The 25,976-nt window shown below is 39.8% G+C and overlaps 4 protein-coding genes across 5 annotated transcripts; all 4 read right to left on the bottom strand.

Moving 5' to 3' along the window:
- Positions 1 to 4,920: 4,920 nt before the first annotated feature.
- LOC139389394 (ankyrin repeat domain 39) lies at positions 4,921 to 8,824 on the bottom strand. 2 transcript variants are annotated; one of them, XM_071136117.1, is made up of 5 exons: positions 8,766 to 8,824; positions 8,334 to 8,461; positions 8,138 to 8,241; positions 7,824 to 8,027; positions 4,921 to 6,406 (listed from the first exon to the last, which is right to left on the bottom strand). In XM_071136117.1, exons 2-5 carry the CDS (start codon positions 8,431 to 8,433, stop codon positions 6,260 to 6,262), a joined length of 555 nt encoding a protein of 184 aa, XP_070992218.1. In that variant the 5' UTR covers positions 8,434 to 8,461; positions 8,766 to 8,824; the 3' UTR covers positions 4,921 to 6,259. The 2 variants fall into 2 exon arrangements, with proteins under 2 accessions (XP_070992218.1, XP_070992217.1); XM_071136116.1 differs by having other exon boundaries at positions 8,334 to 8,808.
- Positions 8,761 to 9,684, bottom strand: LOC139389494 (progonadoliberin-1-like). The gene is made up of 4 exons (XM_071136322.1): positions 9,550 to 9,684; positions 9,310 to 9,408; positions 9,083 to 9,125; positions 8,761 to 8,765 (listed from the first exon to the last, which is right to left on the bottom strand). The coding sequence occupies exons 1-4, from the start codon at positions 9,682 to 9,684 to the stop codon at positions 8,761 to 8,763; spliced, it is 282 nt and encodes a 93-aa protein (XP_070992423.1).
- A 322-nt stretch (positions 9,685 to 10,006) lies between these two features.
- Positions 10,007 to 16,808, bottom strand: LOC139389393 (BTB/POZ domain-containing protein KCTD9-like). The gene is made up of 12 exons (XM_071136115.1): positions 16,641 to 16,808; positions 14,650 to 14,771; positions 14,502 to 14,545; positions 14,327 to 14,423; positions 14,139 to 14,197; positions 13,914 to 14,042; positions 13,683 to 13,750; positions 13,501 to 13,596; positions 13,246 to 13,395; positions 13,053 to 13,158; positions 12,818 to 12,951; positions 10,007 to 11,659 (listed from the first exon to the last, which is right to left on the bottom strand). Exons 1-12 carry the CDS (start codon positions 16,686 to 16,688, stop codon positions 11,543 to 11,545), a joined length of 1,170 nt encoding a protein of 389 aa, XP_070992216.1. The 5' UTR covers positions 16,689 to 16,808; the 3' UTR covers positions 10,007 to 11,542.
- Positions 16,809 to 20,026: 3,218 nt separating this feature from the next.
- Positions 20,027 to 24,601, bottom strand: LOC139389869 (beta-centractin). Its single transcript, XM_071136863.1, has 11 exons — positions 24,373 to 24,601; positions 23,442 to 23,506; positions 23,246 to 23,321; positions 22,943 to 23,068; positions 22,646 to 22,770; positions 22,211 to 22,427; positions 21,981 to 22,073; positions 21,669 to 21,843; positions 21,485 to 21,546; positions 21,301 to 21,341; positions 20,027 to 21,211 (listed from the first exon to the last, which is right to left on the bottom strand). Exons 1-11 carry the CDS (start codon positions 24,418 to 24,420, stop codon positions 21,109 to 21,111), a joined length of 1,131 nt encoding a protein of 376 aa, XP_070992964.1. The 5' UTR covers positions 24,421 to 24,601; the 3' UTR covers positions 20,027 to 21,108.
- Between the last annotated feature and the right edge of the window lie 1,375 nt (positions 24,602 to 25,976).

Genomic DNA, 25,976 nt, shown 5'->3' with positions numbered 1-25,976 from the left:
CTAGATTATTAGGGTAAATATTGACATCACTTTCATGTACACTGAATGTACCAAACATTAAGGACACCTGCTCTTTCCATGACAGACTGACCAGGTGAATCCAGGTGAAAGCTATGATCCCTTATACGTTATGTATTGATGTCACAGGTTAAATAAGGATTTTTAAGCCTTGAGACATGGATTGTGTATGTGTGCCATGAGTCCGTAAAACAAAAGATTTCAGTGCCAATGAACGGGGTGTGGTAGTAGGTGCCAGGCACACAGGTTTGTGTCAAGAACTGCAATGCTGCTGGGGTTTTCACGCTCAACAGTTTCCCGTGTGTATCAAGAATGCTCCACCACCCAAACGACATCCAGCCAACAGGACACAACTATGGGAAGCATTGGAGTCAACATGGGCCAGCAGTCCTGTGGAACGCTTTCGACACTGACAAATTGAGGCTGTTCTGAAGGCAAAAGGGGGGCGGATCTGAGCCGCTTCAATATTAGTATCTATTAGACCTTCATCTAAAAGTTCACACATTTCACAGCAGCCTAACCAATAACATAAAGGTCAACATATTACGTATATGGCAACATCACTTAACTTGCTACTTCATGTTGAATTATTTTAATTGTTGAATATCTGTAGGCTTACTTGAAGCCCAATTCTTGCCTGCCAATAGGCTACAATGATTTGTTGAGCAGTTACAAAAACCTCTGTCATCCTTTTTTTAGGTCACACTGATATTTTCCATAGCGAAAGAAGGAAAACACGACTGGCTTTATTCATTCTTGCTCACAGTTTACACAAACTGAATGCAGAATATACATAATCAAACATGAAATACAAAATAGCATGAGAAATCCCTTAGAATAAATAACACATGGTAAACATATAATACAAACATTTAAATACACAATAGGCTAAAGAACAAAGGTGACCAAATACTTATTTTCCACCATAATTTGCAAATAAATTCATAAAAAATCCTACAATGTGATTTTCTGGATTTTTTTTCTAATTTTGTCTGTCATAGTTGAAGTGTACCTATGATGAAAATTACAGGCCTCTCTCATCTCTTTAAGCGGGAGAACTTGCACAATTGGTGGCTGACTAAATACTTTTTTGCCCCACTGTAGCTTAGGCTATGAACACACGGCGTTACATTTCTCCTGGTCCAGATGGGATCAGAGCTCATAGGCTTCTCTAGGCTACCTACAGTTGTGGCCAACATTTTTGAGAATGACACAAAAATTAAATTCCACAAAGTTTTCTGCTTCAGTGTCTTTAGATATTTTTGTTAGATGTTACTATGGAATACTGAAGTATAATTACAAGCATTTCATAAGTGTTAAAGGCTTTTATTGACAATTACATGAAAGTTGATGCAAGGAGTCAATATTTGCAGTGTTGACCCTTCTTTTTCAAGACCTCTGCAATCCGCCCTGGCATGCTGTCAATTAACTTCTGGGCCACATCCTGACTGATGGCAGCCCATTCTTGCATAATCAATGCTTGGAGTTTGTCCGAATTTGTGGGTTTTTGTTTGTCCTCCCGCCTCTTGAGGATTGACCACGAATTCTCAATGGGATTAAGGTCTGGGGAGTTTCCTGGCCATGGACCCAAAATATCAATGTTTTGTTCCTCGAGCCACTTAGTTATCACTTTTGCCTTATGGCAAGGTGCTCTATCATGCTGGAAAAGGCATTGTTCGTCACCAAACTGTTCCTGGATGGTTGGGAGAAGTTTCTCTCGGAGGATGTGTTGGTACTATTCTTTATTCATGGCTGTGTTCTTAGGCAAAATTGTGAGTGATCCCACTCCCTTGGCTGAGAAGCAACCCCACACATGAATGGTCTCAGGATGCTTTACTGTTGACATGACACAGGACTGATGGTAGCGCTCACCTTGTCTTCTCCGGACAAGCTTTTTTCCGGATAACCCAAAAAATAGGAAAGGGGATTCATCAGAGAAAATGACTTTACCCCAGTCCTCAGCAGTCCAATCCCTGTACCTTTTGCAGAATATCAGTCTGTCCCTGATGTTTTTCCTGGAGACAAGTGGCTTCTTTGCTGCCTTTCTTGACACCAGGCCGTCCTCCAAAAGTCTTTGCATCACTGTGCGTGCAGATGCACTCACACATGCCTGCTGCCATTCATGAGCAAGCTCTGTACTGGTGGTGCCCCGATCCCACAGCTGAATCAACTTTAGGAGACGGTCCTGGCGCTTGCTGGACTTTCTTGGGTGCCCTGAAGCCTTCTTCACAACAATTGAACCGCTCTCCTTGAAGTTCTTGATGATCCGATAAATGGTTGATTTAGGTGCAATCTTACTGGCAGCAATATCCTTGCCTGTGAAGCCCTTTTTGTGCAAAACAATGATGACGGCATGTGTTTACTTGCAGGTAACAATGATTGACAGAGGAAGAACAATGATTCCAAGCACCACCCTCCTTTTGAAGCTTCCAGTCTGTTATTCGAACTTAATCATCATGACAGAGTGATCTCCAGCCTTGTCCTCGTCAACACTCACACCTGTGTTAACGAGAGAATCACTGACATGATGTCAGCTGGTCCTTTTGTGGCAGGGCTGAAATGCAGTGGAAATGTTTTGGGGGGATTCAGTTCATTTGCATGACAAAGAGGGACTTTGCAATTAATTGCAAATCATCTGATCACTCTTCATAACATTCTGGAGTATATGCAAATTGAAATCATACAAACTGAGGCAGCAGACATTGTGAAATTTAATATTTGTGTCATTCTCAAAACTTTTGGCCACGACTGTACAGCTGTGGTTGTTATCAGTAGGCTACAGTTGACAAATCATGAGGCATTTTACTTTTTTTGGTGGCAGGAATGAGCTTCCATATAAAACATATTTTGTTGTGGTAAATTCAATTATACCTATATTTTGTTGCAGTAAATTTAATTATACCTACGTTTTCAGTTGCAATTTGCTGTTAACACATGCAATGATTTGCATGATATTTTTAAAGATGAAGCCTGGTTTATTGTAATGTTGTAAAATAGGCCTACTGTGCTTTTATATTTGTGTGAGAGGGTTAACCATTCATTTTTGATAGGCAAATGTTACTTGATGAAGACATGCCGTTATAGCTACACTGTGCTTTTATATTGAAACTAAAATGTTATGTGTAACCTACAGACAAGAAAATAAACCCTTTTATTTGTCTGCACACACAGTACCAGTAAAACAGTTTGGACACACCTACTCATTCAAGTTTTTAAAAAAAATTTTAAACTATTTTCTACATTGTAGAATAATAGTGAAGACATCACAACTGTGAAATAACACATAGTGTAGTAACCACAAAAGTGTAAAACAAATCAAAATATATTGTTCAAAGTAGCCACCCTTTGCCTTGATGACAGCTTTGCACACTCTTGGCGTTCTCTCAACCAGCTTCATGAGGTAGTCACCAGGAATGCATTTCAATTAACAGATTTGCTTTGTAAAAAGCTATTTGCGGAATTTCTTTCCTTCTTAATGCGTTTGTGCCAATCAGTTGTGTTGTGACTAGCGGTGGAATACAGAAGATAGCCTTGATTTGATTAACACTTTTTTGGTTACCACATGATTCCATGTGTTATTTCATAGTTTTGATATCTTCACTATTATTCTACAATGTAGAAAATAGTAAAAATAAAGAAATACCCTTGAACAAGTAGGTGTATCCAAACTTTTGACTAATACTATATATATATACATACATACATACACACACACTACCGTTCAAAAGTTTGTCCTTGTTTTCCATGAAATCATGCATGAATTTCGTTGCAAAATGAATAGGATATATAGTCAAGATAGACATGGTTATAAATAATGATTTTAATTTAAATAATAATTGTGTCCTTCAAACTTTGCTTCGTCAAAGAATCCTCCATTTGCAGCAATTACAGCCTTGCAGACCCTTGGCATTCTAGTTGTCAATTTGTTGAGGTAATCTGAAGAGATTTCACCCCATGCTTCCTGAAGCACGTCCCACAAGTTGATTTGGCTTGATGGGCACTTCTTACGTACCATATGGTCAAGTTGCTCCCACAACAGCTCAAGAAGATCCGGTGACTGTGCTGGCCACTCCATTATAGATAGAATACCAGCTGACTGCTTCTTCCCTAAATAGTTCTTGCATAGTTTGGAGCTGTGCTTTGGGTCATTGTCCTGTTGTAGGAGAAAACTGGCTCCAATTAAGCGCCGTCCACAGGGTATGGCATGTCGTTGCAAAATGGATAGCCTTCCCTCTCCAAGATCAACCAAAGCACCCCCAGACCATCACATCGCCTCCACCATGCTTGACAGATGGCGTCAAGCACTCCCCCAGCATATTTTCATTTTTTTTTTGCGTCTCACAAATGTTCTTTGTGATCCGAACACCTCAAACTTAGATTTGTCTGTCCATAACACTTTCCCCCCCAATCTTCCTCAGTCTGTGTTCTTTTGCCCATCTTAATATTTTATTTTTATTGAGATATGTCTGAGATTTGGCTTTTTTTTTTCTTTGCAATTCTGCCTAAAAGACCAGCATCCCGGAGTCGCCTCTTCATTGTTGACGTTGAAATTGATGTTTTGTGGGTACTATTTAATGAAGCTGCCAGTTGAGGACTTGTGAGGCGTCTGCTTCTCAAACTAGACACTCAAAAGTACTTGTCCTCTTGCTCAGTTGTGCACCGGGGCCTCCCACTCCTCTTTCTGTTCAGGTTAGAGCCTGTTTGCGCTGTTCTGTGAAGGGAGTAGTACACAGCACTGTACGATATCTTCAGTTTCCTGGCAATTTCTCACATGGAATAGCCTTCATTTCTCAGAACAAGAATAGACTGACGAGTTTCAGTAGGAAGTACTTTGTTTCTGGCCGTTTTGCGCCTGTAATCGAACACACAAATGCTAAATGCTACTCAAATAGTCTAAAGGAGGACAGTTTTATTGCTTTTAATAATCAATCAGACAACAGTTTTCAGGTGTGCTAACATAATTGCAAAAGTGTTTTCTAATGATCAATTAGCATTTTAAAATGCTAAACTTAGATTAGCTAACACAACGTGCCATTGGAACACAAGAGTGATGGTTGCTGATAATGGGCCTCCGTACACCAATGTAGATATTCCATTAAAAATCTGCCTTTTCCAGCTACAATAGTAATCTACAACATTAATGTCTACACTGTATTTCTGATCAATTTGATGTTTATTTTAATGGACCAAAAAAAAAAAAGTGCTTTTCTTAAAAAAAAAAAAGACATTTCTAAGTGACCCCAAATTATTGGAACTGTAGTGTAAATACGTTTTATTGTCACACACTGGATAGGTGCAGTGAAATGTGTAGTAAAGATTTTAATAATATAACAAGTGTTTTATTCAGTTTAATGAATGCTAACAAGAGAGAGAGCGCAAGAAGTTTAACTCCAAACCATATATTTACCTAATTATTAAAAGGCAAGGATGTTGGCCAAGTAGCTACTTCCAAGTCCAGACATATAAGATGGAATTTTTCCCTCTCATGTCTATAAACAAACATAAATCCATTCATTTAGACATTATACAAGTCTTATCCATCATAACTGATCAGACAAAAGTAGAGATTTTTCATAATATATGTGGTCAAACTAAAGCTAACTCATTTGCTTGATTAATCCTATTTTTGTTGAGGCTGGTGCTATTTCCTTTGTCCAAGGAAAATCCATAGGCTGCAGAATTACTTCCTCCCCACAACACACTCATACACATTTCAGTCTCACACCATATGGAATGCCCTCCCACCATATGGAAAGCCTCTTCAGTTCCACGTTCTATGAAAAAACAGTAGAACAAGAAGCAAACTACTTCCAGATTCATATTTTACCACGTAATCAGTTTTTCAGTACATCTTTTTCACAGACGTGCACTTGCTCTATGGCTCAAAGCAGCTAGTACAGACAAACAGGCGCGTGCTACTGCAGTTATCCAAGGGCAATCCAGACCTAACAAATTCAGGGCCAGGATGTCAGGATCAGCATGCCATGGAATTTTGTGAGTGTGAACATGCAGAAACAGCTAGTTGACAAAGTAAACCAATTGCTGGTAGACTTGCTCCCCCTGCTGGTTGAGAAAGAACTACACCAGATAAAATCAATCCCTTACCAGCCAGTTTAGGTGGGGACCTTAAGAAAACAAACACAAAACAGCTGAACACAAGTGACTGCCTCACAGATAATCTTCTAGTTAACCTGATAAGTAATGTGTTGTGTTGACTTTGGTTAAGCTGGGTGTCCCTGTGTTATTGTGGGGGTTCCAGGAGCTCCTTCAGATGTCCATCTGGTGCTAGCTGGTAAGGTACCTGGGACTTCTTGTTTGTGTGGCTCCGGAGGGAGGGACAGCACTGGAGAAGGAGTCTGCAGACATCTTCATGGCTCTGCTCTGCAGCCTGCTCCCTTTGTCAACACACACCATCGTAAGTGATACAACTACAGCAGGGATGGGCAACTTTGATGGGGTGGGGCCCACAAAAGATCTGAACTCATGCCGGGCTGCAGTGGCTCACCGGTCTGTGTTCCCACATCCATAACCCCACATGCATTCAGAGCCCGCCCTTAGTTACATTTAGTTGGCGAGGAGAGAAAAGAATTGTAGTTTACAGCTAATTTCGTGCAATTCTACATATTGACATATTTGCGGTTAATATCATATCTGAGTGACAGTGACAAATAAAATCAATGGAGGCCCCCTGGCCGGAAATAGCTGGCTAGACTAACTTACCAATCTAAAACCTGGGCTAATTGAGTGACTGTCAAGACTAATCTCTCATGGACAGATGCACGACTTTCGCAGGAATTTTACTTCTGGGTAACCGAGAAGTCAGTGACTGACATAAGAGAAAAATTGCTGATGCGCAACCAAATTTGGTCATCACATGTTATTGGATTTGCAACATTGCAGAAACAAATTGTATTTTGTCAACTTTATTTTCTAAATAAAAAATTATAAACTTAAGACAAAATGGCATAGACAAAGTGATTGGCACCGTGGAGCTAGTACTTGGTTGCGCATCTTTTGGTCAAGATAACTGACAACAAATGCTTCTTGTAGCCATCAAAGAGCTTGCTGCACCGTACTACTGGCAATGTGGGCTACTCTTCAGCAGCAAACTGCTCTAATTCTGTGTGATTCAGATCTGGACTCTTCACTGGCCACTCCAGAACAGTCCAGCAGTTGGTAGAGGGACCACTTAAACATGACAGGTAGCCTAGTGGTTAGAGCGTTGGGCCAGTAACTGAAAGGTTGGACTGTTCAAATCCCCAAGCTAACAAGGTTAGCTGAACACAAGTGACTGCCTCACAGATAATCTTCTAGTTAACCTGATAAGTAATGTGTTGTGTTGACTTTGGTTAAGCTGGGTGTCCCTGTGTTATTGTGGGGGTTCCAGGAGCTCCTTCAGATGTCCATCTGTCGTTCTGCCCATGAACAAGGCAGTTTAACCCACTGTTCATAGGCCATCAATGTAAATAAGAATTGGTTCTTTACTGACTTGCCTAGTTAAATAAAGGTTAAATAAAAATAGCTCAGGGGTGCCAATAATTTTGCCCATGCCCAAACTTAAGTTTTAATAAAAAAAATGTATTTTTTTTAAAATGTTGAAAATCCATTAACAACGTACGGTGAAAAAACGTTTGTTTTTCATTTCAACTTATTTGAGAAGAAATAGGAAATTGTTTAAGTGCAAGTTTAATTGTTTAAGTGCCACCAGTTGCTCATCCCTGAATTACAGTATTGCCTTACAACATAATGCTGCCGTTATTGCTTTTGTATTATTTTCCTTTTATAACCATTGACTAGTACTGCACCTTATGTAAAGGGGAGGATCCATCACCATCACATAGCTGGGGATCTGCCCCATGGTGAAGCAACAGCTGGACCACGTCCAGCTGTCCACAGTAGGCAGATCGGTGAAGAGGAGTGGCCCCACCTGGCGTCTGAGGGTTGGCACATGCCCCGCTCTCCAGAAGGAACTTACATACAGACTTATGCCCACTGCGGCTGGCATAGTGCTGAAAAATCACAACCATTACACATAGTTAGGAGGATCAGTTCAACTCAGCCAAAATGTGTTACCAAATACAGGTGGAATTATAATTTTTGCCTTTGGAGACATCCTCACCAGAGCAGTGTAATTGGCTGAGTCTCTTAGGTTAGGGTCTGTACCCTTCTTGAGAAGTGATTTGACCCTCTCCAAGTCTCCATCCATTGCAGCAGACCAAATACCTGTAATATCACTCATTACAGCTCCATATCTGTTTTGTGATCCATTTAACCAGGCAAACTGTTAAGAGTACGACTTTACCAAATATAGCTACCTCTTTCAAAGTCCATTTCATCCAATGTTTGGTGCGCACTGGGGGACGCAAGTTGGTGGGAACAACACCTAACGTTACATTGATGGCCTCCAGACGACATTGCAGTCTTCAGTGCAGTTGTTTATGTTCTTGTATAAAAAAACGCATTTGAAAAACAAAGCACGAAAATAGAGGAAACGTTGCACTCAGTAGCTGGCTTCCAAGTCCCACTACTGTACGTTGCTAACGTTAGCTAGCTAATGTTGTTAGCTACAGCTAGCTAGCTCTCATAAGTAGCGAACACAGATGCTAGCGAAAATCGGACGATTGTCTGCAAACGTGTCCCTAAAGTAACCGAGCTTGAGTTGAGCTATTTATCTGGACATTCTGGACTCAAAGCTAATAATCTTGAACCACCACCACAGAATGTATACAAATACTTGTATAACTAACCTGTGATGAACACGTGTACACAGGAACTCGACATTAAAGCCATGCTGTCAACATTTTCAAAATAAAGGTTTGCTACAAGAGTAGACAACGTAACTCATACTGGCAATCATTTGTTTGAATTTAGTTTTAACTAGGCAAGTCAATTAATTAAGAACAAATTCGTATTTACGATGGCCTACCCGTCATTGTATTTTGACATCGTGTTACTGTTTTAAAGCCATACCCTGTAATATGCGATCTAGCAAAAATTGTCCCACAACAGACACCACAAAACACAATGATGGCACGGCAATGTTTAATAGAGTTAGCTAGCATACATTTGCTATATATTATTGAGTCCACTTTGTCAGCGAGGCTTACCTAGAAAAAAGTAAATGAAAAACATGACTTACAATTTGGATACAAATAGTTTAAAACATTGAGAGAAAAAAACATACATTAAAAAGTTGCAATATTTAACTACCAAAACAACCTCCCTTTATATTCAACTTCTGGGTAGCCTCTTGAGGGGAAATGTATATTCAAAATTGTAAATGTCACTCACAAGTAATACCCTCAGCCGGTAAATTTCGGGATGAGGTGAGACATCAGCACAGCCAAACAAACTGCAAGATGTGTCTATCTTCGGAAGGTCTTCAGCCAGCTGTAGAATTGTCATTTTAACTAGATTTTACAATGCAACTATAGGAACATCTCTGCCATCATTGGATACTTTACCATCACAACCTTTAGGAAAAGACCTAGCTACTTTTGCTTCCATATTATGAATAGGTAAAGTACTTACATTGTCCAGGGTGTCAGACAGGCTGTCAGTAACTCTTTTCCCCCCTGGGTTCAAGCCATAGGACCAATGTTGACAACAACCCTGTGACACTAGAGGCGCTACCAAAAGCAGCAACAATAACTTTTTCTCTTCCATTCTGCAAAGTAAGCCTTATTACTTTAGGTAAGCAACTCAGGTGTCTGAGGTTTTCTAGGCAGCTTAGTTCCCATATGCCATACCCACCAGTTCCATCACTGCTGCAGGAGGACACAAAGTGGATTACAGAAAAAGGCTCCACTCAAAAATATATTACAGAGCAGCTTTAAGCACCTCCACTCCAGGCACCGGGCACCCCTAATAGCCTTTTAAAAGATTAACACTTTGGGAATGATTGTGCACTTTTACAGCAGCAACAATAAAATTAATTAGGCACATGGTCTTGGTGTTCTTCTGGAAAGTTAGTGAAAACAGTATTTCATTTTTAATTACACAGTGGCTTTTGTTTATTGATAACAGTAATTTATTGAAATACATTTTTGTGCTTGAGTGCAATAATTATAGACAGGGGAGGAAGAGAAACACCCCCAGTCTTTAACTAACTTTCATTCCATATTTCTTCGATATGTTATATCAAAATAAATAACCATTGTTCTTTTCTACAAGGTCCTGATACTGACGATCTCCACACTCAATGTGCAATATTCTTTATGATTGCCTTCATTACCACGACAAAAGAGTACCTACTATGGAATAGAGTATAGAGAGAGAATATTGCATCTCAAAAAAGGTTTCAGCTACACCTAGAAAAAAATTCAGCAGCCTTAGACTGGTAAAATACAGTCTTTAAACATGCAAACATTTTCTTAAACAAACTGACAGATTTTAACAATCACAGTCCAGCAGTGATGTTTTGCTATCCTTATAAAACACACAAGTTTTGTAAGCACTGGATAAAAAAACAAACATTTAAAAAAACACTACAAGCACCACAATCAACTTTTTGGTGTCCTGCGAGTAAGTAAAACAGAAGTTAGTGAACAAAATGTTTAATTTAAGACAGATTTGTGCAAACTTCAAAACATGATTGAATTATATGCAATTCATTGTGATAGGAGTGTTGTTATACAACCATCTTCCTCATACAACTAGGTGATCCACAAGCTGGAAAATGACAGTAACACTATTAAAAAACAGCTTATTCACTTTGATTATTTACTTATCATATTTGGATATTATGAATAATGGTTTTCATACAACAATAGACAAAAACCTCCATGAAATGCATGGAACTAGATATAAATCAGAAAGTGGTAAAAAAAAATAAGGAGGTAGATTCACAGAGAACACCAAACAAAACAGCAGGCAGCTTCTGACTTCAGTGATTATCAATGAAGAGTACATTGCATTCTTGAAATTCTGTTTCAACAGCCACATTATAAGAAAAATGAAATACACAGCATAATTAGGTGGTGCAATAACAGCAAATTCTTTTGCCATTTTTATCATGCTACAGTATGGCTTCGGCGTAGAAAAAACATTATCCTAATCATAAAGCCTATCTGACATAAAACTAAGTACATTGATAAGAATGTACAGTCACACCATGCCCTTATATTGTTACTTTAAACCTTCATGCACTTATAGTTTAATAATCTGACTTTCAGAGATGTTGTGTTAAATAATCAAGAAAGTGTGTATACATCTAGAATTTAAAAGAATACTAATAAGGTAGGATTGAATCCAGACATAATAGTAAACATACATGAAATATTTTGGTTTTGGGGAAAAATAAGGAAAGACAGTTAAACAAATATCCCTGAATGTGCTCTAGTGCAAATTATTTAAAGCTAGTATATGAGCTGGAATGCCAGGGATGTGCATAAAACTACCTGTATTGCACAAGGGTCAAAGAAGCTTGATAGTAGGGGTGGGTGGGATTGGCTGGCAAATGAAGACCTTTGCCAGGCATCCATGAGATTAACCAGCCTGAACCCAGATGGAATGTGCAGAAGAGTTATCTAACACTCTGAGACATGTGCAATGCAGTCAGCATCTCTTCAAAAATGGCCCCCTTCACGTTGGACCCTCTCAAGTTGGCCTCTTGTAGGTCACAGCCAGACAGATCACAGTTCTGTGAGGAGTAAAACGAAACTCAACCGTCATTATTCTTGGTACTAACCTTAACTGTTTTATTACCGTGACATCTATCTTAGGATGGACAACTTCATGGTATCTAACTGACAAACCTTTAACTTGTTGAGTTTACTGCCTACTACTCATCCCCAGCAGATAAGATATGCATATTAGTAGATTTGGATAGAAAACACTGACGTTTCTAAAACTGTTTGAATAATGTCTGAGTATAACAGAACTTATGTAGCAGGCGAAACACAGAGGAAAAACCATTCAGATTTTTTTTTTTTTTGAGGTCACTGGGTTTTCATTGGGAATCCAGATTTCTAAGGGACCTTCTTGCAGTTCCTACCACTTCCACTGGATGTCACCAGTCTTTAGAAATTGTTTGAGGTTTTTCCCTTTGTGTAATGAAGAAGTAGCCCTGTTCAAAACGAGGGTCACTTCATGTGTACTTTTTGATAGAGGCAAGTGACCAGAAAAGTAGCGTCAGTTTGGTTTCCTCCTGTATTGAACACAGATCATCCCGTTTACAAATACCTAAAGTTGTATTACAAAAGTAGTTTGAAATGTTTTGGCAAAAGTTTACAGGTAACTTTTGAGATATTTTGTAGCGACGTTGCTTAAGTTGGAAGCTGTGTTTTTCTGGATCAAACGAGCTTTGGATATATATCGACGGAATTAATCGAACAAAAGGACCATTTGTGATGTTTATGGGACATATTGGAGTGCCAACAAAAGAAGCTCTTCAAAGGTAAGGCATGAATTATAATTTTATTTCTGCGTTTTGTGTCGCACCTGCAGGGTTGAAATATGCTTTCTCTCTTTGTTTACGGAGGTGCTATCCTCAGATAATAGAATCGTTTGCTTTCGCCGAAAATCTTTTTAAAATCTGACATGCCAGGTGGATTAAAAACAAGCTAAACTGTGTTTTGCTATATTGCACTTGTGATTTCATGAAAATTAAATAATTTTTGTAATTTCATTTGAATTTGCGCACTGCAATTCAGCGGATGTTGACGAAAATGATCCCGCTAACAGGATGGGTGCGCAAAGAAGTTAACAACAAACTTAAAATGATTACAAGAGTAGTCTAATTCTATTTGACTTAATTTTTTTGTCTCAAGATTAATCCTCTTAAATGCCCTCAGCTTACCTCAAGATCGGTTCCTGCCAAAGTGGCACCCCGCAGGTTACAGTTCTTCAGCTTAGCATTTTTGAGAGTGGCCACACGCAGGTTAATTCCGGTCATCTGACTTCCCTCCATGTCAACCCCTTTCAGATTGGCACCTAATAAGACAGAAATTAGAAATTAGACCAGAGGTTAAACAAGTGTTATTGGTTCCATGATTCTCATTCCTCTTATCATAAAAATATATTAGAAAGCTTACCCTCTAAGTTGGCCTTGAGTCCAGATGGGTCCTCAAAATTGCATCCTTTGAGAGACGCCCCCTCAGCATTTGAACACAGCATCTTGACACCCTGCAAGTTAGCACCCTAAAACAGAAAGACAAAATCTGTCCGTACAAAATACTGCTAATTTCTGAAAGATTTCATAGGCTAGTGAAGGAGCTATGGGCTCACATCGAGGTTGGCCCCAGACAGGTCAGCGCGCTCCAGGTTTGAAGAGCATAGGTTGGCATGTGTCAGGTTGCAGCAACTCAGGTTGGCCATCTTGAAGTTGATGTAGCGCAAGTCGAGGCGAGAGAGATCAGCACCACTGAAATTAAGTCCCTTGTGGATAAAGGTATTATTTGTCAGGTTCACGTGTCATGTTAGTTAGACCACATCTAATGTTCAACAGTGCGTTGTCCTTGTTGCAAATGTGTTGCGTTTTACCTGACAGCGGAGCTCTGATTTGGTGGGTGTAGCCAGCAGAAACCGAACAAACTCCTTGCGAGAGATGGGAGAGTGGTCCTCAGGTGTCTGGTTATTCTGGAGAAAAGCGTGGGGTGACATGGATCAATATGCTGTGTTAAAATGTAATAAATCATTTGAAATATGTAGCTGGAGTTCTTCACCTTTATTGCTACTTCCAACTGCTCAGCAAGCTGCTCAATTCCAAAGAAACGGGCCTCCTCCAAAACCCCTGAAATTCACATTTAATTTACTGATTTGAGCTAATATATTGTCAATATTTCAGAAATCTAAATACTGTATTCAACATGCACAAATTAAGTGTTCTCATTCATCTGCGAGCAGTATCATAGAATAAAGGTAATGAAAGTTCTGGCTGTAAATGCCATACATACCAAGTAAATTGATTCCTTCATTGATAATGAGCTGGCCATGTCGCAGGTAATTAAGAATAGGCTCGAAGTATTCTGGGCTGCGATCAATCAGGTAAGCCCCACATTCATCCTGCTTGTTACCCCATACAGCTACAGAGCAAGGATAGAGGGGACATCATTATGGGTAAATCACAAAAAAAAGATAGCAGGGTTAGTAGTAGATGTGACAGACTTAATTATTTGTACCCTTCTCCCGAAACATGTGAGCAAGCATGCTCTCTGGCTCCTTGCTGACCAAGGTGCTCCTGTAAAAAAATATCAGTTTGTGAGGAAAGAAGTGACCAAAGGATAAAGTGGATGGCAATAATACTGAGAAAGATGTTAATTTGTGACTTCTGATGTTCACAGACCATGGAAATAACTCCATTGCTTACCGTGTGGTGGTGAAGAGACGCCCTCCAATATTAAGCGTCAGCCAATCGGTGTGTGCCCCAGGCCGATCGTCTCTAGCCCTGACATCATTCTGTGGGTCTAAGATAATAACACTATTCAGAGGGATAATTCAAACCAAATGGTTTGCAAGGAAAGAATTAGAGGACACAAACTCACCAAAAAAGGGGTCTCCCTCTGAGACATACAAAACATCATCATCCCTATAATAATAAGAAATTGTAGAGAAATGAATACTCAATATTGGCAGGAGTAAGGACCTTCCAAGTGCATGAAACTACAAAGTGTTGAAGGAAGTTAACAATACCTGATGAGCGCTATGTCATCTATAAGACCACCTTTTCCATTGTATAAATTACAGGCTTTGATTCCCAACTTATTGGTTGCTACAGATAACAGGTCAGTCAAGGTCCCATACACAGCTACAACCTAATAAAGGAAAACAGAGTTATTGTCACAAAACAGACTGATTTGGGCAAACCCATTATTTCTTGCTTACTTAAAGATAGACTCAGCAATATGACATGATGACACACAGCTAGAGCACTGCTTATAGACAAATAACAACAACAAAGTTCAAATCTACCAAGACTGCCAGGAGTTAGCGACTTAACTTTAGTCAACTCAGAGTTCAACCCGGGATAACTGGTCATACGAAAGTGGCTCACCTTTTGGTCAGGTACATTTCTATAGCAACGAATCCTTCAGAACTAACCTGCTCCGGGGCAGACTAACTCCACTTACTCTGAATGAAATTGAATGAAATTACTAAATCGCGAGTTAAGGAACAATGAAATCAGATTCCCTCCATCTTGCAAAGTCATCATCCCCTTCATTTGAGGTAGACAATGGATTACATATTTTATTAACATTTTTATTTTGTGTGTTAAAAATAGTAATGTTAAAATATAATCACATTACACATTTAGTAAACTTCACACAATCTAACACTATGTATGACTATGTATCACTATGTATGAATAAAAAATAAATAGGTTTGGGGAAAAAGATGCTTGTGCAAAGCAGGGGCGGCAGGGTAGCCTAGTGGTTAGAGCGGTGGACAAGGTACAAAACTGTTGTTCTGACCCTGAACAGGCAGTTAACCCACTGTTCCTAGGCCATCATTGAAAATAAGAATGAGTTCTTAACTGACTTGCATAGTTAAATAAAGGTAAAATAAAGAAGCACACCAAAGATGGCATTAATAAAATAAAGACTGAACTTCTAAAAGTCAGAGCCTGCTGAATTTGCAAGACAACTTTTCTTTCATTTTGATTTGAAACAAATTAAAATGTGGCACTGTCTCAACAAAGGGTTTGGCATTGAGAGAAAACTCTAGGTGGGATTCTGCCTTCTCCCTGCAGTTTTCAGCCATTAGCTTCACCCACGACTGGCTCATGTGAAATACGATCCCGATGCTGTGTTTTAAGGTTTAGAAACGTCAATAATCAAGCCCTTATCTTTCATCATGCCTCCTTGCAGCATGCCTAAGGCACGTTCACGCAGATGAGAAATAATCCTTCAGATAAAAAATATACACTTACTGTGGCAGTTTTGCATTGAGTTATTTTTGCATAGAGTTATGGATGCCCCCCATCTGATGAAACTACACTTAGACATAGGTGTTTGGTGCATGTTATATATCTAATTATAAACTGGGTGGTTCAAGCCCTGAATGCTGATTGGCTGACAGCCGTTGTACATCAGACCGTATACCACGGGTATGTCAAAACATGTCTTTATATTGGTCTAATTACGTTGGTAACCAGTTTATAAAAGCAATAAGGCACATCTGGGGTTTGTGGTATATGGCCAATATATCAAGGGCTGTATCCAGGCACTCCGCGTTGCGCATGAGAACAGCCCTTAAGAGAACAGCCCTTAACCATGGTATATTGCCCCCCCCCAATCAAGATATCAATTAAACCTTTTATTTTTATTTCTTGCTGGTATGTAAAATAAGGTCCTTTTATGTTTCATACTTTCACTTTTGATACTTAAGTATATTTAAAACAAAGTACTTTTATTCAAGTAGTATTTTACTGGGTGACTAACTTCAATAATTATCTATTAAGGTATCTTTACTTTTACTCAAGTATGACAATTGGGTACTTTTTCCACCACTGACGTTAGCTACCTACACAAATTATGGGCCGCATAACTTTGATGCAACTAAACCAGTTTGTTTGGACATTTGGCTGTTAGTGGCTTAGTTGCGTCGAAGATGAGGCTGTATTAAATTAGCTAGCTAGCTAGTCTAGCTAACGTTAGCTCAATAGCTAAGCTAACTGTACGCACCTTGCCATTTCTGGACGTCCCGTTCACAAAAACAGTAACTCTTCTCATTCTTAGTAATAAGCTTTAATACTAATTCTAGAACAATGAGCCCCAGAAGGATGCTCCAGAGGTAGCTAGCTAGCAGACTTGACAGTGGGACGAAACAGCAAGAAGACAACCTTGAACATTGGTTAACGCCAACCAACCAATGGAATGGGCATATTACTAAGGCATTAAGCCTCACACCAATCAAATGTTGAAACAGAAAGTAGGTGAGCCAATCAGGGGCCATCATTGGGTGCAATCGTTTTACAAGCCGGTGCGTGCCGTCAGTAATACTTTAAAGGTCCAATGCAGCCGGGTTTTTATCTCAATATCAAATCATTCCTGGGTAACAATTAAGTTCCTTAACCTCTTTGTGATAGTTTCATTAAAAATGTTAAAAAATAAACAAAAATAGTTTACCAGCAAAGAGCAATTTCTCAAGCAATAATTGGTCTATTAACTAATTTGCATCACCAGGCAGGCCAAAACTCTATCCCACCAGATATTTCAGGCAGTCTTTTCAAAAAGCTTGTACACTAAAAGGGTATTATCATAATTTGATTTAGTTAATAAATGAAGTATATCTGGTGCTATCCACATTGTCCACACGCTCTGCAGTCCACACACCCATGGTAGTTACTATGTAGAATCATTGGGATATACCCGTACCTAAAAAATGTCAAATCAATGTTTATTGGTTGCGTACACAGATTTGCAGATGTTATCGCAGGTGCAGCGAAATACTTGTTTTCTAGCTCTAACAGTCTAGCAATACACAATCCAAAAATAAATGGAGAAATATCAGAACAAGCAATGCCTCCTTATGCCTCCTTGAGGCATGCCCAAGGCACGTTCATGTAGATGAGCAGGGACCCTAGGCATCTTTCTTTTGGTGTTTTTCAGAATCAGTAGAAAGGCCTCTTTAGTGTCCTAAGTTTTCATAACTGTGACCTTAATTGCCTACCGTCTGTAAGCTGTTATTGTCTTAACGACCGTTCCACAGGTGCATGTTCATTAATTGTTCATTGAACAAGCATGGGAAACAGTGTTTAAACCCTTTACAATGAAGATCTGTGAAGAAATTTGGATTTTTACTAATTATCTTTGGAAGACAGGGTCCTGTTTTTTTTGTTTATATACTGTACCAGTAAAAATCTCAGACATCTACTCAAAGGTTTTGCTTTATTTTGACTAATTTCTACATTGTAGAATAATAGTGAAGACATCAAAAAACATGGAATCATGTAGTAACCAAAAAAGTGCTAAACGAATCAAAATATATTTTAGATTCTTCAAAGTATCCACCCTTTGCCTTGATGACAGCTTTGCACACTCCTGGCATTCTTTCAACCAGCTTCATGAGGTAGAATGCATTTCAAATAACAGGTGTGCCTTCTTAAAAGTACATTTGTGGAATTTCTTTCCTTAATGCATTTGAGCCAATCAGTTGTGTTGTGACACGTTGAGGTGGTATTCAGACGATAGCCATATTTGGCAAAAGACCAAGTCCATATTATTGCAAGAACAGTTCAAATTAGCAAAGAGAAACAACAGTACATCATTACTTTAAGACCTGGTCAGTCAATAAGGAAAATGTTAAGAACTTTGAATAATTATTTTTCAAGTGCAGTCTCAAAAACCATCAAGAGCTATGATTGAAACTGACTCTCATGAGGACCGCCACAGGAATGGAAGACCCAGAGTTAACTCTGCTGAAAAGGATATGTTTAGTAGAGTTGTCAGCCTCAGAAATTGCAGCCCAAATAAATGCTTCACAGAGTTCAAGTAACAGACACATCTCAACATCAACTGTTCAGAGGAGACTGTGTGAATCGGGCCTTCGTGGTCGAATTGCTGCAAAGAAACCACTACAAAGGACACCAATAAGAATTGACTTGCTTTGAATAAGAAACACGAGCAATGGACATTAGACCGGTGGAAATGTGTCATTTGGTCTGTAGTCCAAATTTGATATTTTTGGTTCCAATCGCCGTGTGTTTGTGAGACACAGAGTAGGTGAACGGATGATCTCCGCATGTGTATTTCCCACCGTAAAGCATTGAGGCGGCAGGTAGCCTAGTGGTTAGAGCATTGGGCCTGTAACCAAAAGGTTGCTAGATCAAATGCCTGAGCTGACAAGGTAAAAATATGTTGTTCTGCCCCTGAACAAGGCAATTAACCCACTGTTCCCCGGTAGGCCATCATTGTAAATAAGAACTTGTTCTTAGCTGACTTGCCTAGTTAAATAAAGTATGGTGTGGGGGGGCTTTGCTGGTGACACTGTAATTTATTTAGAATTCAAGACACGCTTAACCAGCATGACTACCACAGCATTCTGCGGTAGTCACGCAGTAAAAGGCACATGACAGCCCGCTCGGAGTTTGCCAAAAGGCACCTGAAGGACTCTGACCATGAGAAACAAGACTCTGGTCTGAATGCCTGCATGAAACTTGGCACCATCCCTATGGTGAAGGCATGGTGGTGGCAGCATCATGCTGTGGGGATGTTTTTCAGCGGTAGGGACTGGAAGACTAGTCAGGATCGAGGGAAAGATTCATTGAGAAAAGTACAGAAATCCTTGATGACAACCTGCTCCAGAGCTCAGACTGTGGCGAAGGTTCACCTTCCAACAGGAGAACGACCCTAAGCACACCCAAGACAACGCAGGAGTGGCTTCGGGACAAGTCTCTGAGTTGCCCAGCCAGAGGCCAGACTTGAACCCGATCGAACATCTCTGGAGAGCTCCCCATTCAACCTGACAGAGCTGGAGAGGATCTGCAGTGAGAATTTTATTCAAAATCTTAAGTTACATCAATCAATCAATCAAATGTATTTATAAAATGTATTTATAAAGCCCTTATTACATCAGCCGATGTCACAAAGTGCTGTACAGAAACCCAGCCTAAAACCCCGAACAGCAAGCAATGCAGGTGTAGAAGCACGGTGGCTAGGAATAACTCCCTATAAAGGCCAAAACCTAGGACAAAAACCTAGAGAGGAACCAGGCTATGATGGGTGGCCAGTCCTCTTCTGGCTGTGCCAGGTGGAGATTATAACAAAACATGGCCAAGATGTTCAAAATGTTCATAGATGACCAGCAGGGTCAAATAATAATAATCACAGTGGAATCACAACTGCAATCAACGCATGTTTACAACTTTCAAACAGTACACTTGTGGACTTTTTATGTACTACAGTGGACAGCCACAAGAGGGCGATGTCTACTGGCAGACAGGCCTTACATATCCGCTTTCTGAGTTTCCTAGCAACTACAGCAAAGCTGTGAGTGACTAGTACTGTGGATGAAGGTGTGGAAAATCATCAGTTGCTAATGTATTCAGCACAACAAAAATACATCCCAGCAGAGTGCACAAATTTATTGTAATGAAATACATTTTTCTTTCAGCAATACTGTTCATTTTAGTGTTAGTATTTGCTTGAAGGAGTCATTATACGAGCAGGATATGGTCACATGGTTCCTCTTGAAACAAAAATATACCTATTTTGATATAAAATGAAGTCAGTAATTCCAATTCGATTTAGATTGCAAATATCCAGCAGAAAACATGACAACCAACCCATTATCATGTCTGCATACGTTTTGGTGCAGTTTAAAAGTTTAGACTAATTAGAGGAAGTAAACCATACCAGTTTGGATAATATTCTCCAATGTGACAGTGCTTTTAACTCATATGGTCCACTCAAGATATAATATTAGTCCCCTTACAATGTTGAGTTAAATGATGAACCGATCAAATATTTAATACAATTTAGATCCACTTGGGTTTGAAATAAGGGAAAGTTATCCTCAGAAATTGCAACATCTGTACATTTTTTTCATCCATCAGTGTCTCATCTTCAACAGTTAAATATGAAGCAACACTTTTAAATGGAGTCGGTGTAAGTTACAGTACACTGGGTCATATTTTAACAATTCATTTAAACTGTCTCCATTCAGACTGTGGGAAATAAGGAGACAACTTCAACTAGTTCTTAAGGTATCTTTGCACACTGTTTAATGTGCCACAGTAACCACGCCCAAAGGTAAAAACAAGTCTTAATTGAATCTATCAAAGTAAAGCAGAACATTCACCTTCATTGTCATTTAAGTGATGGATTTTATGGGGCATAACACACAGCAGAATAAATACAGAATTTGAATCAAGCAATGCAGCTTAGCCTTGAATGTGTTTAAACAAAACAAAAATTAAATCCACAATATCAAGAGATGCAACTTAAAGCCATGTCATTGGGACAGGTTCTGGGTCTTTCTGGTAAATGCTGGTCAACACTTTGCCAGTCCTGGCCAGTTTCCCCGTCATATGGCGTGTAGGGGAGTCCGTAGAAGGCATGCCATAGGGAGCCATGGGCTCTCCCCATCAGGGGGTGTGGTGGACTAGTTGGTGGACTTTTTTGGGGCAGAATAGGAGCACCACCAGTCTCTTCAGAATGTCTTCCGATGGATGGCACGTGCTCGGTCTTCCTCATACTCCTTCTTTGAAACCCACATCTTCTTGAAGGTGTCCAGTGACGCAAGGATGGAGCCCCTTAAAGCATACAACAGAGGATCATTACTGTCCATTACTCTGGAAAGACTGTTTAATCTAAGTGTGGCTGATCACATGACGTTACTTACCCTATCCACGTGGAGTAGAGTCGTTCTTGAGGTGCAGAGATCTAACAGAGAAACAGGGAAATAAACCGACTGTGAAACAGCACAACTAGTTCAGAAATATGTTGCACCAACATTAAACATACTACATTGAAATTGCTGCTCAGTGCTCATACATGGGTAAATACGGCGCCAAGGCAGCAAATACCTTTATTTTCACATCTTTAGGTGCCAACTTTTTTACTTCACTTAACAACCGGTCACCAAAACCTTTGGGACAGAAACAAAATTGTAAACAGGGAGAGTAATACAATTAGCCAATGCTGAAGGAGTGGAGTTTGTTTGCTACAGTCTTCAATATGTAATTGGTGGGACAGGACTCTAGTCCATACCTTTGAGGAGTGTGGAGCCCCCAGAGAGAACAATGTTGGAAAAGAGTGTACGTCGCAGGTCCATGTCAGACTTCTGAATGGCAAAAGCAAGAACTTCGTGGATTCCTTCACTCTCGTCCCCTATCAGGTCTGGGCGGAAGAGGAGCTCTGGGGCTCGGAACCGAGCAGGGCCAATCTACACAGGGGATAACAAGCTGTCAATTCATCAGTAAAATACAACAGTTTATATGTTAATGTCAAAGTAAGTAGTAATATTTAACTTCCAGAACACTAAATCTTAAACATTTTGAGAATGAATCTAACATGACTCACATCCAATGTGCTGCCATCAGGAAGAGTGTACTGCACCTTCTCTGTCTCCAAGGTCTCATCTTTTTGTGGGTTCAGTGAGAGGTAGCATGCTCTCTGCAGAGGTAAACAATTAGGGTGACAGGCATCAAGGACAAAGAATGAAACAAATAACAAGACTGATAGTGTCTTGAAGATTTATACAACTATTTGCCTTGACCCCATCAAAAATACAACAATTTCTTCATCCATACCTCTTTGATAGTGCGCACAACCTCAAACTCAGCTGAGGTGTGGAAGTCATAGCCTTCCTTGCGCAGTAGCAGGCGTAGGTAGCGTGAAACATCACGCCCAGCAATGTCGACCCGCATGATAGAGTGAGGGATGGCAAAGCCTTCATAGATGGGCACAGCATGGGTTACCCCATCACCAGCATCCAGCACCACTCCTGTTGTCCGGCCTGTGGCATATCTGCAATATCCAGAGACATTCAAAACGGTTGTTTTTGCTAATGATCATTTTCACAACGCTACAGTTACTAATGCATTACATGTCATATTAACCTGGGGTTTCCTTAGTTGTCAATACCACAGCCATAGGAGAGGTTTTATGACCTATATGGCTGTGATAACTAGTGATGACCATTTCTCTCAAACAAGAGAAGATATCTAGAGGAAAAACAAACTCACAAGCTTAATACTGCCTGCATGGAGATAAAGAGCGCTGGTACATTGAAGGTCTCAAAAAACACCTCTGCTGCACGCTCCCGGTTTTTACTTGGGTTCAAGGGGGCCTCTGTCAGCAACACAGGATGCTAAAGGACATTAGGATAAATGCAAAAGAAAGTAAATGCAGTGAAACAGTACAAATAACACACAAAAAACAAAATTCATATTAACTTCAAGAAGCCCTGAGAGAGAACACCAGCTCTCATGATCAAATTAAAAGTACCCCGAATAAGTGTCACAGAAACCAGAGAAAAATACCTCTTCAGAGAAGGTCTGTAGTTGCTCCTTAGAGTACACATATTGCCAGATGCGCTCCATGTCATTCCAGTCCTTCACAATACCGTGCTCCATTGGGTACCGCACAGACAGGAGCCCCCTGTGTTCCTACAACCACATGGAGAGAAAGTATTGGGAATAGCAGCCAAAGTACTATATTTTGTTTAAAAATACAGATTTAGTGTTAATAACAGCCTACATATAGGCATACAGGCCCATAAAGCCTTATTATTACATTATCAGTGACACAGGGCCACAGGCATCGGTCTTAGTAGAGCACTGTACCTCTGCTTTTGGGCCAATGAAGAGATCTCCTTCCAGAGCACCTGCCATCACCCGAACATGCTTTGGACGACCCACACTAGAAGGTAAACACATGGATCATTTTACATACACTTTTCATTCAAACAAAGCATTTCAGTCAAATACATTTAAGTATTTAATATTATAGCGTTGAAATGGCTGTAGTGTTTGATCTTACTAGTTTGGGAAGCAGTATTTGGGGATCTGGTCTCCTGCAAAACCAGCTTTAACAACACCGGAGCCCTGAAAGAGAAAGAACATGTAGGTCCTTGCAACGTCAGCTACATATATTAACTCATTTATTATAGGGACTGAGGGCGTCTCTGGCCCCATCTGTTCATCCTGTTTGTACAGTGATATCAGTCAGTAGTCATGAGAGAGTGCTGAGGGGCAGCACACCGGCCTATTGTAAACTACTGTGTCAGACCCAATATCAGTGGTAAAAATATGCTGTTCCTTAATTCTTGTACTCTAATGCCTTGTGTTGATTACGATCAGCAACACAATGATGCATAAGTAAATTATTATTTATTTTATTTCACAATGATGCTGCTATCAAGTAGCCAGAAGAGAAAGGCTGTTAATAATCTAGCCTAACGTTAGATGATGCGCTAGTTTCCTAACTCGTCCTTTCTTTCATAATTAACGTTGGCTAGACTTCTTATTTATAGCTAGCTGGAAAACTAACCTAACTAGTTGAAAAGTAAGATACATTGTTTTACTCTGAGCTCCCCATAATTCGCATACTGCATATGGATGGATTGGTTGGGGATGCAACCATCTAACGTGAGCTTGTTGTTAGCCTTGGTTATCACCCTTCCCGTCTCACAATGCTATGGTAGGTAGCTAACTAGCTACTGACTGAGTCGCAAAGCTAGTCAGTGGCTTTAGCAAAGATATTTGATATCTGTGGCTTTAGCTAGCTAATCTTGTTAGCTAACCATCTAGACAATAAGAGGGTTTGCAAAAGCATACTACTGGCTAATCAGCTAGCTAACTTTAGCTATAAACAAGACAACGACCACCACCCATTGAAAAGCAAACTAACGTTAGCGACTTTTCGGTTACCTTAGTTACCGTTACATTTACCAATGATGTTGGCTACTTACATTATCAATAACCACAGGCTGATTTGCTATTATATCGTAGGACTCCATGGTGATAACCTTATAGATATAGGTCCTTTATGAATCCTTTTGTCCTAGCATTGTAGTTAGCTGATTTCGCCTTGTTATGTGGCGCAACGATGCAGATATAAATGTATAGCTAGATAGGCTCAGCTATTATCCGCCCACTCTGTGCAACGATTAGAGGGTTGTTTTTGCGATTTCGACGTACAGCCACACAAGCCAATCGCAAGCCATTGGAAGTAAAACGGTGACGTATGAAGCTTAGCTAGCAACAATAGGGTGCACGCAGTGGTGTAAAAATACTTAAAAGTTATACTTAAGTAGTTTTTGGGGGGATCTGTACTTTACTTTACTATTTATATTTTGTACATTTACTCCATACGTTTTCCCGGACACCCAAAAGTACATTGTGACAGAAATGGTCCAATTCACACACTTATCAAGAGAACATCCCTGGTCATCCCTACTAATTTACCTCTGCTCTGGCGGACTCACTAAACACAAACGCTTCGCTTGTAAATTATGTCTGAGTGTTAGTTCCCCTGGCTAGATGTCAATAAAAATAAAAATTGTGCCGTATGGTTTGCTTAATGTAAAGAACTTGAAATTATTTATACTTTTTACTTTTGATACTTAAGTACATTTGAGCAATTCTATTTACTTTTGATACTTAAGTATATTTAAAACCAAACACTTAGACTTTTACTCAAGTAGTATTTTACTGCGTGACTTCACTTTTACTTGAGTTATTTTATATTAAGGTATGTTTACTTTTACTCAAGTATGACAATTGGGTACTTTTTCCACCACTGGGTGCACACACCCTGAAAATAAAAGCTCACCATTGAAACTGATCCAAATGGATACAAATAGTGGAATAATGCCATATCTGGACCACTAGATAATGCTAAACAACGAGGTTGGAATGTTGTTACATAACTTAAAAATAATGCAATAATAATTAATTTGACAAACAGTAAAAAAATATATTTAAAAATTAAGATCCCTCTGGATGTGTTAGACTGCATAATTGCATTGGGGGCATGCATATACGTGTACGGCAACTGCTCCGCCCACAACCGTAAGGCTCTCCAGAGGGTAGTGAGGTCTGCACAACGCATCACCGGGGGCAAACTACCTGCCCTCCAGGACACCTACACCACCCGATGTTACAGGAAGGCCATAAAGATCATCAAGGACAACAACCACCCGAGCCACTGCCTGTTCACCCCGCTATCATCCAGAAGGCGAGGTCTGTACAGGTGCATCAAAGCTGGGACCGAGAGACTGAAAAACAGCTTCTATCTCAAGGCCATCAGACGATTAAACAGCCACCACTAACATTGAGTGGCTGCTGCCAACACACTGACTCAACTCCAGCCACTTTAATAATGGGAATTGATAAGAAATGATGTAAAATATATCACTAGCCACTTTAAACAATGCTACCTAATATAATGTTTACATACCCTACATTATTCATCTCATATGTATACATATATACTGTACTCTATATCATCTACTGCATCCTTATGTTATACATGTATCACTAGCCACTTTAACTATGCCAATTTGTTTACATA

The sequence above is a fragment of the Oncorhynchus clarkii genome, chromosome 30 (assembly GCF_045791955.1).
Source record: "Oncorhynchus clarkii lewisi isolate Uvic-CL-2024 chromosome 30, UVic_Ocla_1.0, whole genome shotgun sequence".
Lineage (NCBI taxonomy): Eukaryota > Metazoa > Chordata > Actinopteri > Salmoniformes > Salmonidae > Oncorhynchus > Oncorhynchus clarkii.
The sequence above is the reverse complement of the archived record's forward strand: the minus strand, read 5'-3'. Positions and strand labels throughout refer to the sequence as shown.

Excerpts from the sequence above, each read along its gene's own strand:
- LOC139389394 (XM_071136117.1), bottom strand. The coding sequence starts at position 8,433 with ATGTCGTCTGGAGGCCATCAATGTAACGTTAGGTGTTGTTCCCACCAA. Across the intron at positions 8,028-8,137 it reads CAGCCAATTACACTGCTCTG|CACTATGCCAGCCGCAGTGG; the intron begins GTGAGGATGTCT and ends GTGATTTTTCAG. Across the intron at positions 6,407-7,823 it reads GATCCTCCCCTTTACATAAG|GCTGCAGAGCAGAGCCATGA; the intron begins GTGCAGTACTAG and ends CAAAGGGAGCAG.
- LOC139389393 (XM_071136115.1), bottom strand. The coding sequence starts at position 16,688 with ATGAGAAGAGTTACTGTTTTTGTGAACGGGACGTCCAGAAATGGCAAG. Across the intron at positions 14,198-14,326 it reads CGTCTCTTCACCACCACACG|GAGCACCTTGGTCAGCAAGG; the intron begins GTAAGCAATGGA and ends ATTTTTTTACAG. Across the intron at positions 12,952-13,052 it reads ACTCAAGGCCAACTTAGAGG|GTGCCAATCTGAAAGGGGTT; the intron begins GTAAGCTTTCTA and ends CTGTCTTATTAG.
- LOC139389494 (XM_071136322.1), bottom strand. The coding sequence starts at position 9,684 with ATGGAAGAGAAAAAGTTATTGTTGCTGCTTTTGGTAGCGCCTCTAGTG. Across the intron at positions 9,409-9,549 it reads TGTCTGACACCCTGGACAAT|CTGGCTGAAGACCTTCCGAA; the intron begins GTAAGTACTTTA and ends ACAATTCTACAG. Across the intron at positions 9,126-9,309 it reads ACCGGCTGAGGGTATTACTT|GTAAGCCTCGCTGACAAAGT; the intron begins GTGAGTGACATT and ends ACTTTTTTCTAG.
- LOC139389869 (XM_071136863.1), bottom strand. The coding sequence starts at position 24,420 with ATGGAGTCCTACGATATAATAGCAAATCAGCCTGTGGTTATTGATAAT. Across the intron at positions 23,069-23,245 it reads TCATTGGCCCAAAAGCAGAG|GAACACAGGGGGCTCCTGTC; the intron begins GTACAGTGCTCT and ends ATGTGGTTGTAG. Across the intron at positions 22,428-22,645 it reads ATGCAGGCAGTATTAAGCTT|ATATGCCACAGGCCGGACAA; the intron begins GTGAGTTTGTTT and ends TGGATATTGCAG.